Raw genomic sequence first — 14,068 nt, 5'->3', positions numbered from 1 at the left:
TTTCTTTACAAAGATTATCCACAAATACCTGTTTTCATAATGAGAGGCTGACAGTGGTATCCCTGGGCTATGGCTCGGGCATCACAAGTGATCTGTGCCACAGAGTAGGAGTGACTGCTCGCAGAAGCCTCACTGTGCAGCTGAAGCAGTGACAGCATAGTGGCAAGTGCTGGACTCTGCTCCATGCTCCAGGAATTACTCCTGTTGTGGAAAACCAGCAAAACAGTGAGATAGGCTGCCAAGGACAGCAGCTGAATAAGTGCATTAGGTAACTGTTGGGCAAAGTCAGGGAATACCTCACTTAAGAGTTGCTCTTGTGTCTCAGGGTCTTATCTACTCCTAACCCCAGTGATTCTGACTGTGTCTTATTATCACTGGAGAGTTTATCAGCTGCATTGTAGCCTGCCTCCAGATCTGCAAGCTCCCCCAAACAGCCTGGGCAGCTGGCTGGCTGCCAGAACTCCTACCCAAAGGGAGGTGGAAGTGCAAACAACCAGTGAGAAAACACCTGCTTGCACTTGGCAAGAGAAAGAGTTATGTAAATGTCATGTTGGAGCAAGATCACATTCCCTTTGCCTCTGGCCAGGGCATGATCACTGTGGCTCTACTGAACAAAGACATGAAAATACATCCCACTTATCTTATTTGGTCTGTCTAGTGAAAGAAGATTGAGGTTTGGGTTTTTTTTTTTTTTTGGTAATTAAAAGGTTTGACTTAACTATAAAATTTATATATATTTTCTGGGAAATTTCTCATTTTTGTAAAGTCATCTGGCAAAAAAAAAAAAAAAGAAGTAAATAAATAACCAGTTCAGATTAGCAGTAGTAAACACTCCCACCTTGAGACAACATTTTGTATAGTGAACAAAATCTATGCAAAAACCCAAGATGTGTAACTTGCTATCCTTGATGTAGGCCGTGTAGAACCATATCATGTTGTGTGCATATGTAACACGCCATCACGTACGGAGCCTATGACAAAGACAGAAATGAAGGAAGGGTGGCTATGGGAACCTTTTCGGTAAGCAGGACCCCCATAAGGACTGGTAAGTGATCCAGTCTCCACGTTTTATAATACTCGTGCAAGATCACCACCACAGCCATCCTCTTTTTCCAAACCACAATATTAGCAAAAACATCCTCAAACTCAGAGTAGCATGGTGAGAATGCAGTCAAGGAACACTGGAAATACAACTGTTATTTGATCTTCTGTTTAATCAGGTAGGTGTCCTTAGTGACATCCCAGTAAAGCCTTTATGCTGGGGAAGTGTGGGAACACAGCACGTAGTGAAGCAGACAAGAGTCTCAGTCACAGAGGAAGATTTGCTTGCATTTACTATTCAGATATCCACCTGAGAATTGTGCTATATCCTCAACTGCAGAACAGTGATGTATAGTTACAGCATGTAGGCAAAATTTTTAATCTCTTTCTACTCTTTCTATCACAGCACTTTAATATATATACCCTCCACCTGGTAACTCTGTGATTATATGGAGAAACCAATTGCTCTGGGACACTGGAGCAGCAACAGAAGACAGGGCAGTGAACAAAGAAGTATTTCTTCAGCATTCATATACAATCTCCGTTGACTGCTCTCCATGAATTTGGGGATTTCTTGACCAGCTACTGACCCTACATTCCCATTTCTAGAACCTGCCTTGTATTTCCAGGGCTGTAGGACACACCTGGGAGCACAGTGCCAGGCTGCCAGCAGGAGCAGTGCTGAAGTCCGATCCTGGCTTGATTTGAGGATAGGCTGGCAGGAAAAGCAGTTTCCGCAGTCCCTGTAGCAGACAGTCCACAGAGGGAGCAATGTGGATGCTCCCAGCAGCAGTCCTTGGCCAGCCACAACAGCGGTCACAGCAAAGCCCTGGCCTGTGCTCGCAGCAGCCACCGGTGTCAGACACCTTGCTTTGCTCTTGTAGCTTTATTACCATGCCTGAGTTAAGACCAAAACTACTAATAACGTTTAGGGAGCCACAGCTTAAACTGGTTTAGACTAATCCCTACAAAATCTGAGAAGGAATGGGTTTTCTTACAAATGTCTTCTATGAATAAGCAATGCAAGAAAAAATACTGGAAAGCCACTACCCTGCTACAGGTGCTTGCAAAGAACACACCTTCCTCTTACACTGAGAGATATTTAAGAATGGTCTATATGTTAAAATTCACTTGTCAAAGTTAAACAAACAAAAAAAAACCCCAAACAAACAAAAACAACAACAAAAAAATCCCACACACCACCTCAACCACACAACTTCAGTTTAGAGAATGACTGTTTGGCACCATGTGTGTTGTGAGTTTTGCCTCTCCCCACACAACTCAAAGGAAGCTTTGCCCGTGGCTGTGGCCAGCAGTTATGACCCCCTCACATGTCACCTGTAACCCACTTCAGGGGTTATAGCTGGGGCCTTCCCGAAACTGCCCCATCACCGCAAAACACCGGGAAACTTGAAGTCTTGCGGCCAGCACTGCACAACGAATGCTGTGTTTTTGCTAAAGCTTAAGGACAGAACAACCTGAAAGGAGGTTGTAGCATGGAGGGTGTTGGTCTCCCAAGTAGTAAGTGACAGGACAAGAGGGAAGTTGCACCAGGGGAGGTTCAGATTGGATATTAGGGAAAAATTATTCACAGAAAGGGCTGTCAGGCACTGAAACAGGCTGCCCAGGGAGTCACCATCCCTGGAGGTGTTTGAAAGGCATTTAGATGAGGTTCTCAGGGACATGGTTTAGTGCCAGTGTTAGGTCAAGATCAAGCGAGCTTTTGCCCTTCTGCTCCGCGGGAGGTTTCCGTCCTCCGTGAGCTCGCCTTAGGACACCAGCGTGACGCTTTGACAGGTGTACTGCCCCAGTCAAACTGCCCACCTGCCGCTGTCCCCAGAGCGGGTCGCGATGATCCCGAGGGTCTCTTCCAACTAAAATGATTGTATGATTCTATGGTTGTATGATTCTATGACAAGCAGAACCCACACGGGCTCCACAGACTAAATCCCCCTCAGACCCATTCTCCCAACGGCTGCTCAGAAACTAATTGCACCCTGCCCTGAGGCGAAACACCGCCTAACGGCCGCCGCTAACGGCCGCCACCGCCTCTCGGCGCGGCGAAGCCCCGCCCGCGGCCCCGCCCCTGCCACGCGCGCGCAGCTCCCTCGCGGGTAGCGGCGGTGAGCGGCCATGTCGGGGGACGGTGAGGAGGATCTGGCGGCTTTCGTGGCTCTGCATGGGGCTGCGCTTCGCGCCTCGGGGGTCCCAGGGCGCTACTGGGAGAGCCTGTGCCGCAAACTGCGTGGCGAGGTGAGAGGCTGCGGGCTGTTGCCGGGGCGGGGGGGGGAACGGGAACGGGAACGGCGCTGAGAGAAGCCCCTCCGACCGGGAGCGAGGGGCCCCGCACGATGTTTCCCTCGGTGAGGAGACGGTGGGGCGTGGGGTCCACTCTCCTCGCTTCCCCAGCTGGGTGTGAAGCAGCCCCCGCCCGCGGTGGTGAGAGGAGCATGGGGGGCAGGCTCTCCTCACGGAAACCGCGGTGGGGAGCGGGTCGCCCTCTCCCAGCCGGGTTGAAGAAGAGAGCGAAGAGGTTGTTCTGCCGGGGGAGTGTGGGGAAAGCTTCGTGCTGGCTATGTGGCCGAGGCTGCAGCTTGGAGCTGTAAAAGAGATGAGGTGTGTTGTGCGTATCTCATTTCATCTTATTGTTGTCAGCGTAAAGCTTGAAAGCGTTTGGGCATCCTGGTAGCTGGAGATCCAGTACTAGGGAGAGCTTTTTGCCAAAAGAGGAGCTTAGAAAAGCAACAGTAGTTAGTAAAGTCAGGACGTTGTCATATGCTAGTGCACTATGGTTCGCGTTGGCTTTTATCTGGTATTTTTTTTCTCAGCTCTCTTTGCTTCTGTGCTGGTCTACCCTGTGCTCAATCATTTATAACTGTGCAGAGCTCATCTTGCGTATGCCCAAGTTACCTCTCTAAGGCTGTTTTGTGGAGTGCTTTTGGCAAGTTGGTTTATTCATTTAGTCCTGATCTGAGTAAAAGCCATTTAGCTCTTGCAGAGAATGGGGATGTTGGTAGGAGAATGTTCTGGCAATGGTTAAAACAATAATAATGTAAGGGCTGCTTTGTAGGGCGTGTCAGACCAGTGGTGCTGTGTGACTTTTTATCAGGCCAAATTGTAGGCAAGTTTTAAGCCTTTGTAAAATAACCACTCACATCTAATGACATAAATTTAGGGACATTGCCCTTTGTGGGCCTTTTTGAGTTCCTCTGTTGTAGCTGTGCCCAGGTGGCATTCAGACCATACCATGCAGGGGCTGGGTATGTTTCAGCTGAAGCTTACACCAGGAGTCTCTGGACCTGGCCCTGAACTGAAGGAAGCGTGAGGCACAGGCACACTCCAGGATAGAGAATCGCTTTTCACCTGTGTTTTTAGCAACCACCTGCTTGCTGCCTGGAGATTTGTGATGAGAAATGGAAGAGGAACAAAGTTAAAGGAGTAATTTTGGATAAAGAGCTCTTAAAGTCAGAAGTTGAAATGAGAAATTTTGTTTTGTGCGTAGGCAGCAAGCCTCAGTGGCAAAGAAAGCTGTCTTGGATTTGTTGGAGTGAAGGAACAAGGAACTGAGGCAGGAAATAGACATAACTCAAAATTAGTTGTCTGGAGACTTGAGAGCCCTCCAGGGAGTCTGGAGGAGTCTACCTAGAGAGTTAAATAAGAATGAGGTGAACATTCAGTCCTAGGGGAAGAGAGAGAGATCTTCCACCTCAGGGAGTGGAAGAAAAGGGAGCTAGTGATGGAGTGCAGGTGGGCATGATGAGCAGTGGAGAAACAAGTGAGATGGAATGAGAAGTTTGAACAGGAGGTATAGGACAGTGAGGAGGGAGGGGGGACTGTAGTTTAACACACATGTACAACTAAACTAATTTCTAATTACTTGAACAGTTTTCCCCATCTCAGCTTCAAAGCTGGGACAGGAGGGAAGCATATAAAGTCATATAATGTGAGTGTTCATAGCACATACAGTCAGGAAAGGTCTGAATATCTTCCTGCTGCTTTATAGCTGTTGCGTGTCTGGTACTGCAAATAACAGGAATACATGTGTATTACAGAGAAAATGAATCTACATTAACTCAACCGTATGTCCAGTCACAAACTTCCTGTTGTATTCTACCTCTCTCAACAAGCATACGTGCAAGTGACTTGGAGCAAGCGAATATCTACTGTTTTGCTGAAATAGGAAGGTAGAGAAAGGATGTACTGGAATGGTATGAAATAGAAGGCAGTATAAACATGGCAAGGCAACCCAAAGCTGCAAGCTTTTGCATTGCCATACACCAGTATTGTGAAGCTAGAGGTAGCTATCAAACTTCAGAATTCTCCTGTGACATTACACACGCTTCAGATTTATGTCCTGTGGCTGAAATCCTTGCATGTTACCAGCTTTGGGGGGTGTGAAATGTAGAAGGTAAGAGAACAGAGTGAAGAGACCCATAATCCTGATCCTTTTGCAGAGGCTGGGATGGAGAAAGACAAGATGAAGAAAGCATATGCCCCAAGATGTCAGGCTACTCCTGTTTCATTTTGCTTGCAGTGGTGGCTGACCATCTTCTTTCGTACTAAATGTTCCAATACATGTGGAGAGAAAGATTTAATTATTTCAGTGTGCTTAGAAGGACAAACTAGGCTGCTGACGGTACTCATCTCTACTGTCGCAGCTTCTGAGTTTTATCTAGAAGGAAAGGCAAAAGGATATGGAGAAGACTGGGATGTCCAGGGGAAATTAGCTCATGAGGGGGCAGAGATAGAACTGCAGTATCTTACTTAGAACTGGACCATGTGGAGTGACTGGAGAAGCAGCAGTAAAGAAAGAAAAAGAGATGAAAGGAAAGGTTGAAAATGTTTTGGGGGTCTAGGTAATAAAGAAAATTAGAGGGGAAAAAAACATCCAGTGCAACAAGGAACATAGTATGTTCCCTTGTTTCATGTGTGAAGGTGGAAGGAATTTTTCATTTGTCCTAACCTGTTGAGAAGATTAAAACTTTCTAGCATTGAACTTGGAAAATTTGCATCCATAATACAGATAAAAATCTCTCTTGCATCAGTACCTCTAGAACCCAACCCAGGCAGCTGTTTTCCAACACACGCACGTGATTCAAAATACAGACAGAATATACCCTCCCTCCTGTGTGTATATCTTAAAGCCTGCGAGAGAAGTGGAGGGGGTTTTGTTTGTTTTTGTTTGGTTTGTTGTTTGTTTGTTTGTTTGTTTTTACCTTAAGATCTGCTAGAGTGGGTTTCCTTCATGTTATCATTAATTGGATTGGATTGCTCATTTAAAACATGGTGTATCTGCTAGATATACCTGCACTTACTTATTTCGTGTTTAGCATTCACTGTTTGTTGGGAAGCAAACTTTTCTGTGTTTCTGGGAGAAGCTTGGTAAAAAAAAGCATGTGCAATAATATACTATAAACCCTAAAATTGTATTTCTGATACAGTGGTTGTTTCTTATGTTACTGAAGAAAAAGCGTATGGTCTGTTTACAAATCTGGTAAATATAGTGCCTGCATCCATGTTATTTTTTTTTTTTCCCAGCCATATGCTAAGTTATGTCACAGGCTTCTGTGTGTTGAAACAAGATTTTTGTGTCCCTGAGATGTCACTGACAAAAGACTGCTTAGAGGTTCATCCCAGGTAGAAATGGAGGCTTTTGATTCATTACTAAAAGGAATGCAGCATGTTCAATACCAGACTTCCTTTTCCAGAGCAGGCTGTTGCTCAGAGGATACCTGTGGCCTTCCAAGCAGTTTGCAAAGTGCCTAAAAGGAATTTGCTGAAGATTTTTGTGTGCTAATTGTCATGACACGTGCCTGCTTTATCACGTTCTCTGGTTCATTAGGTTTGTTAGGCTGGAACTGCACCTGCATATGAAGTGGAAGTGATTTTGCCCAGGCATGTTTTGCTTGCAAATAGTTGTGACACGGTGTTGCTACCCCTTTGCTGTGTTTTAGAGATTATTACTTACTCTGATGAAGTACTTCATGTGAGTTGTCCCTGTTCTGCTTCAAGCAAAAGGTTATACTTTTCAGTTTGGTGGCGTGATCTTATCCAACTGTTTTTTGCTTAAGATTCCTTTAATGGAGTTGCTGCACTGGTAGGTTCACAGTGTGACAGGCTCTCTCAAAGGCAGGAGGGAAGAGAGGATGACAGCAGTGTTGTTAACCTGCTCAACAGGCTGTGTGTCCACACAGCCAACCAGGCACTTCTGCAAAACTGGTCAGTTCACAACTGAACTGTTTGCATTATCAATTATGATTTAAAAAACAAAAACACACCACACCAATGAAAACCTCACAAAAAGCCGCTGATTAAGGTAGTCTGGAGCTGCTGCTCTTAGAAGCATGAATTGCTTCAGATGAGGAATATAGCAAATTCTTTTTTTTTTTTGAGGTTATACATTCTCTAGGACGTTTTGTGATTTTTTTTTTTTTAAATCATAATTCTACTGAAAAGATACTGAAAGTGGAGATTTTTTGCTAAATGCAAGAAAACCTACAGTTTCATGCAACCGATGCTCTGTTGGAGGGAGAGATCAAAATTTTGGCTTAGGCAATTTGGAGCCCCTTAACTTCTAAGTCTTGAGTTGACATTTAATAAAATATAAAATCTTATCTGTAGAAGAACGTGATATTAACATTTGCCATGGGTGTTTGGTGAGTGGGTGGAGCATGTGCTGAGTGAAGGCTAATCTCCACATCAGCAGCTGAATCACCTCATGTCCTCACTTTCACAAACTCATTAAGACAAAATGTCAAGTATAGACAGCATACAAAGTGCCATACTGTAGGAGGTGTCAAGTGAACTCCAGTGAATCTCGCTTGCTGTTTTAATGTTCTAATGACTGCCAGTCACTTAGCTGCTGCTGCTGCTTCTATCTAGTGAGCTTGATGAGGACAGCTCTCAATCCAGCAGCAGGAGCAGCCAAGTGTCGCTTCAGGGAGGAGTGGAATGTGTGTATGCCGTGGTGCGCTTCTTTGCTGTCTGCTGTAGGCCAAGATGAGCACTTGTCTGGTGAGCCATATTGAGGAGCTGACCTGATAAAAATGAGTTGTGAGCACCACTTGTGACCACACAGGAGGGACTCTTCCTTTTGCTGGGACCTGCCTGCAGTTATATGGATGACTATGAATTTTACAGACAACTGAGCAGAGACTTAAGAAATGTTGGTGGCTACTGTTACAACAGCAAGAGGTTGTGATATTGCTTACTATTGAGTAATACTATCCTCTTTTAGCAAAACTGTCAAACTAGAGATAAATCAGAGCTGCTAGCGATTTGGATGCCTGCTGAACTGTAAGATACTGAGTCAGTTTCTGATTTTTTTTTTTTAATAGATATATTTTTAATCTCTAGTGAGTCAGTTTGCAAAGGAATTTTCTCTATCCTAAAAAAATATACATGTGAAGTTAGCAAACATATTGTTGGCATCTTCTTTTTCCATTCCTCAGCCCAAAGGAAAATACCATCCTCTGCTCTTCAGAAGGGAATTTCAGGCACTTCTCCACTTGGATCTGGTTTATGATACTATGCTGTGGCTTGAGATCTGAAGTAGGTGTATTTCCCTGCTGCCTTCCTTCCTCGCTAGCTGTCTCTAGGCAGCTGTCTGCTTTGCCTAGGTGGCCTTACTTTACAAATATGGAGTTGATTTCCTCATCCTCCTGTTGGGGCCTAGCAGAAATATTTATCCAGAAGAAACTGTCACTTGAACAAATAAGAGCTTGTCACTGGCACTGGGGTTTTGCAGCTAATAAGTTGACAATGTCTAGAAGTAAGACTTCTAATAATGTGATGTCAGATGCTAGATGTACCTTGGCATGTTAAACCATTGACTCTAGAAGTCACACTTCTACGTCATTCTCCCTCCCTGTCGCTTTCTAGTGAGACCAGATTGAGACAAATTATTTGTCTGCTCCTGCCTGGTTTGTTGTGTGGTGTGTGAATGACTTGGTAAAATAACTCCTTATGAAACCATTTGAGAACACTTCTGAGACTTCACACATTTTTTTCTTCTGCAAAGCATGTTTACTGCAAAATCACGAGAGTTGTCCATAGCATCTTGGTTCTGCAGAAGATATGCAAGCCTACAATTTGACAAGATTTTGGCAGAATGGAAACTTGTGTAGTGACCTGCTTAATTTATGTAGGTTCTAGATCAAGATGTTATGTTCATAGTAGGCAAGAACGCAAACAAACCGCTTTCAGCATATTGGCAGAGGTAAGTGTACACACCTTAACTTGGAGCAGTTTAAGGAATTTCTCAGTTTATCCAAAGGTAAGTGAGCACAGATGTTTCCTTGTGTAGGTAAAGAAACAGGGGAAATATGCTGAGATTTCTTAACCGTTTCAGAATGGGAGTGGTAAAAGCTCTTTTTGTTCAGAGGCCTTAATTGTATTTTAGTATGGTTCTGGAGCCTGGGTAATGTCTGGTTAATACCTGGTTTTGCAGATCTTAATTTGTTGATTTTAACAAAGTGGAGCAAAAATTGTTTTCACCTTGTAGAGTTATTTATGAGGAGTTAAACTCATAGACAATCATCAGTAGACCGATTGGTACCAAAGAAACCAGCAGAGTTTCCTGCCAATATTAACTAAAGAAACTTCATAAACAAACAGCTCTGTTAAAATGTAAAAGAATAAATACTGTTGTTCGTTCATCTGTTAAGTTGAAAATGCCAGTTTTTATCAGATTGTGGGCCAGAATTGTCTACAGATGCCTTTTGGTGTTACGTTATGCATATCAGGGTATTCCCTCAAACAACTCCTTGATATTCTGTGCACTTTCAATCTCAGGTGTTTGATGCTGGGGACTACTTTGGTATCATGCAAGTAGAAGAGGTGGATGAGGATGAAGAAGGTGATGAAGAAATGGAAGAAGAATTTAAAAAGAGACCAAATCCTGGAAATGAACCCTGTTTCAAAGTTATCGTAACAAATGAGAACGGGCTTCAAGCCTCCAATCCCAATAGGTGAGTAGTGATTTTGGAACTAGTGTCCAGTCTTTGAGTATTCTTAAACCCTAAAATGATACGGACAGTTTGCTTTAAAACTTGTTTGATCCTATTCAGAAATCATCTTTTCTGCTGTAAGATATATCTGAGTGAAAGGTGCATGCTATGAGACACATCTTGCAAAGGGTACTAGGAGTGCAAGTATCTTAACATTGTTCTTTTCAAAATCATGCAGGAAGATGCTTAGAAATCAGTTTCAGTAAATTGAGGAAGAAAATAAGGAAAACGCAGGCTTGAAATCTGCAGCAAGAAAACAAAAACTTCTGTATCTGCAAGACTTTTTGCCCTTGGGGATGGAAATGACTGAAGAAATTACAATGACTTTCACAAATCTCAGGCTAAGGGAGGTACTAAGCAGCTTCAGAGTGAGTGGTTATCCATGGAATATTAAACTTCCTCCACTTGGCTAAAATATAATTCAAGAATGTGATCGTGTGATTGCATGCTGTGCATGCATATATAGTTGAATACATTAAGTTGCTCTTGGCTTTCTTCAGAATCAGCTTATCTGTTGTGAATATGACACTACTACGCAGCTATAAAACTAGGAAAAAGTTGCATAAGAAACAAATTAATGTTACAACACAGCTTTTTGTGTTTTTATTGATTTCAAACATAGGACAGGCTGTTTGTTGTAGGTTAATAAATGGCAGTGAGATGAAGTCAGGTCTGCTGGAGACATAAACACTATTTTGCTCAGTTCTATAAAACTTGTTTTGCCAGAACTTTAATACTTTTTAGGTCTTAGGTAAGCATACAAAGCTTAACAATCTAAATTTAGCCTTCATGAGTAAAAACAAAGTAGAGCACAGGTATCTGCCTTTACATGCCTACTTTAACCTAAGTTATTGCTTTTCTAAATCTGAGAACATACTCTTAAGTTCAGAACAGCTCCAGTGATAATCCTGGAGCTTCTTTACAGCATCTAGATGTGTGGGAATGTAGGAGCAGAACACCAGCATACCTGTTTGCTAACGCATTTTCAAGGAGCTTGACTTTAGCGTTCTCTGGAGTCTTTAATTTTAAAATTAAATGAGATTTCTTCTGTATGTAGAATCTGAGATACAATAATTTTTTAAGGATACTCAGTGTATTGGAGCTGACGTGTTTTCAACTTGCTGAAATATTGATGGTGGTGGGGTCGTTTGTTTGGTTTTTTGTTGGGGTATTTTAGCAAGTAGAATTCAGTTTTCTCTCTGACTTGATTCAGTGAGAAGATATATCCAAAACGTGGACAACCCTTTTGTTTGGATAACTGTGTTTTTTATAAAAAAATCATTTAACCTAAACAAGTTAAACTTGTTAAGGAAAGCTGTGCTAGTTGTGTATGATTTTGTTTTGGGTTAGATTGGTAATTCTTGTAAAACAATGCACTTTTTTTTTCTAAAAAAAAACTTGAGGGGGTGGGAGGAGAGGGTAGCACCACACCCCAAAAATCCTAAGGAGAAACAATCAAAAAACACTCCCCTTTTTTTTAAATTGCAAATGATACAGGCTTTTGATGATCACATCTCTCCACCAGGTTTTACAGATGATGGTAGATGTCACAGAGCTCATGACTAACAAGATACTCAAATACTTCTGCAAAATAATGTATTGTTTTGCTTCTTCAGGCAAAAATATCAGGTTAATGCTCTAGAGTTAATAGTGATGAAAAGGGAAGAAGCTCCTGGGTTCCTGGCCTTTAAAGTGAACTGGGCTTACAAACTGAGTGCCCTGTTCCGTGTTTGCTCCTCATTTTCATGGAAATACTAACTAACACACAATAAGCTTTCTCAAACTGAAACAGACTGTATGTTACTGCTGGGAAGTTGTTCCTAACCTGTCCCAGTGTGTACTCTGGGAGTGACATTGGAGTAAGAGAAGAAATGTAGCTTTTCTTCACAGAATATTTGGCTATATAGGTGTAAAAATATACCATTTTAATATTGCCAAAATTCTCTTTAAGCATTTTCCTCATCGACCATGCTTGGACATACCGTGTTGAACATGCCCGCCAGCAACTGCTTCACGTACCTGGTTTATTGCACAGAATGACCAATCTCATGGGAATCGACTTTCATGGAGAGATCCCAGATGAGGGCAGTATTGAGCAAGTGTTGCGGGAAATGTGGAAATACAATCAAACCTATCAGCTTTCTCAAGGGGTATGTCTCTAAAGCCTAATTAGGATGCTAAAAAGTTCTGTGCAATCCTGAGTGAAGAAGACATTCCAATACATGGCTATTAACAAAAGATACATTTTCAATACAGATAATGTCCTTTACAGACATTTCAGAATGAACTTCTACTTGGAAGGAGAGCAAAATGCGATGTAGGGCTAAAATGGACAATGGCTTGCTACCAACTTTCTGATGAGAACTTAGAGGGGGTTTCTATGGAGAGGGGATGCTGCAAAAGCAGCAGATACTGCAAAAGAAGGGGGCTGGAATGGAGAGATCTGCCTGTATGTTCTGTGAGGGTTTTCTACTCAAGCTTTCTCATAGTGAAGGAGAGAGTCTGTCATGAATCAACTGTCTCACATTAAGGTGTGCGTCTCACCTGTGCTTGTAGTTTTCGTCACCTGTATAGAGTGCTTTACACACCAGTGATATATCGATACTGTCAAATAACTTCCTGGTTTGTACTGGGCAACTGATTGTACTGTGTACATATTAGCTCACCCTTGGGTGAGAACCAGCTAGCTTCAAAGTGGAGCCTAAGTGTTTCTGAACATAGCTTACTCCAAGGGCTGCTACTTTTAGCTAGTGTGGATAAGACCATACCAGGTTTGGTCCCTCTGCCCTACATAGTCCTTCAGCACTCTACCAGCAGGTCTTCAGCCTTCAAACACCCTCAAGTGCATACATGCTATTTCTGAGAGAATACAACCCTCAGAGTTCAGTTAAAATCTCTTTTTGTAGGGACTGCAATGTACTTCCTATGTTATTGTGATGCTTTTTCTTCTTCAACCCCCACCCCCTTTTCTCTCTCTATTTCCTCATCTGTAAAAGGGCAAGAGTAGTGCTAGCAAGCAGCTGAAGTTTTACTCTTTCATTCAAGATTCTATCATGTTGCAGAGGAAGGCATGTTGCAGCCTCAGCATTCTTACAGCCAGTTGTTGTTGCAGGGGGGCAGTTCTGCTCTCGTTCATTATTAAGCTCTGAGCTTTCAACCCATCCTTGTAGTGAATTGGTTCTGATAGATGCAGGAAAACTAACCAAAACCAAAAAAGCCTTCTGCTGGTTTAGCTCCCTGAACTGGCTAGTTTGGTTTGGGGGGAAGTGGATCTTTTAAGCAATAGCACTAGCATAAGAAAGAGGATGGGCATGTGCGGTTGAGATGGGAACAGGCTGTTCCCAGCAGTGGCTGGATGCTAGGCTGGCTTAGCCTCAGAGTTGCAGGGGTGGGAGCATTACTCTGTACTTAGCACCTGCTTGCAAGCTTGGCTAGAGTAGGAAATAGAGAAATGGTGTAGGGGGTGCTGCCAGTGCCTTCTGTCTTGTGGCGCTTTTCTAGCGATTGATATGTGCAGGATGTCTCACTCTCTTTAATTGTACAGACTGCCGAGGAGAAGGTTCCTGTCTGGTACATTATGGATGAATTTGGATCACGCATTCAGCATTCAGATCAGCCTAGCTTTGCAACAGCACCTCTGTTTTATATGCCTCAACAAATTGCTTATACTATTCTCTGGCCTTTGAGAGACCTTGAAACTGGTGGTAAGTTTGTGTCTATGAAGTTGTAGAGTTAGTTTAGGGTTTTTTTATGCCCACAACAGAAGATGCATTGTATTCTTACAAATTGCTGAACATTTCTCAACAGAACAGATATTTCAAGACCAAAATGACTACATATTTGCAGTGCTATCGAATTTAAAAGTTCTCTGCCTGATATTTCTAGTGCCATAATTTATGTGAGATAGAGGCCCTCATCTGTCAAAGCATGTTGTTAATGTTTTTTTTATGGAGAACTTCAATCTTGCATCACTGTGTTAGTGAAACTACTGCTTTGGTTATCTGAGAGGTTTTTTTAAA

At 42.8% G+C, this 14,068-nt stretch overlaps 1 protein-coding gene across 2 annotated transcripts in view; it reads left to right on the top strand.

Annotated features, from left to right (window-relative positions):
• The first annotated feature begins 3,126 nt into the window (after positions 1 to 3,126).
• TTLL12 (tubulin tyrosine ligase like 12) overlaps positions 3,127 to 14,068 on the top strand; it is a 28,054-nt gene continuing 17,112 nt past the window's right edge. For both annotated transcript variants that reach the window (XM_065844623.2, XM_071816369.1), the window contains exons 1-4: positions 3,127 to 3,294; positions 9,835 to 10,010; positions 12,001 to 12,199; positions 13,594 to 13,753. In XM_065844623.2, the coding sequence (XP_065700695.1) occupies positions 3,175 to 3,294; positions 9,835 to 10,010; positions 12,001 to 12,199; positions 13,594 to 13,753 (655 nt within the window). In that variant the 5' untranslated portion in view covers positions 3,127 to 3,174. The remainder of the gene's footprint in view (positions 3,295 to 9,834; positions 10,011 to 12,000; positions 12,200 to 13,593; positions 13,754 to 14,068) is intronic.

Source organism: Patagioenas fasciata, chromosome 1 (genome assembly GCF_037038585.1).
Source record: "Patagioenas fasciata isolate bPatFas1 chromosome 1, bPatFas1.hap1, whole genome shotgun sequence".
NCBI lineage: Eukaryota > Metazoa > Chordata > Aves > Columbiformes > Columbidae > Patagioenas > Patagioenas fasciata.
This window is presented reverse-complemented; position numbering and strand designations above follow the sequence as displayed.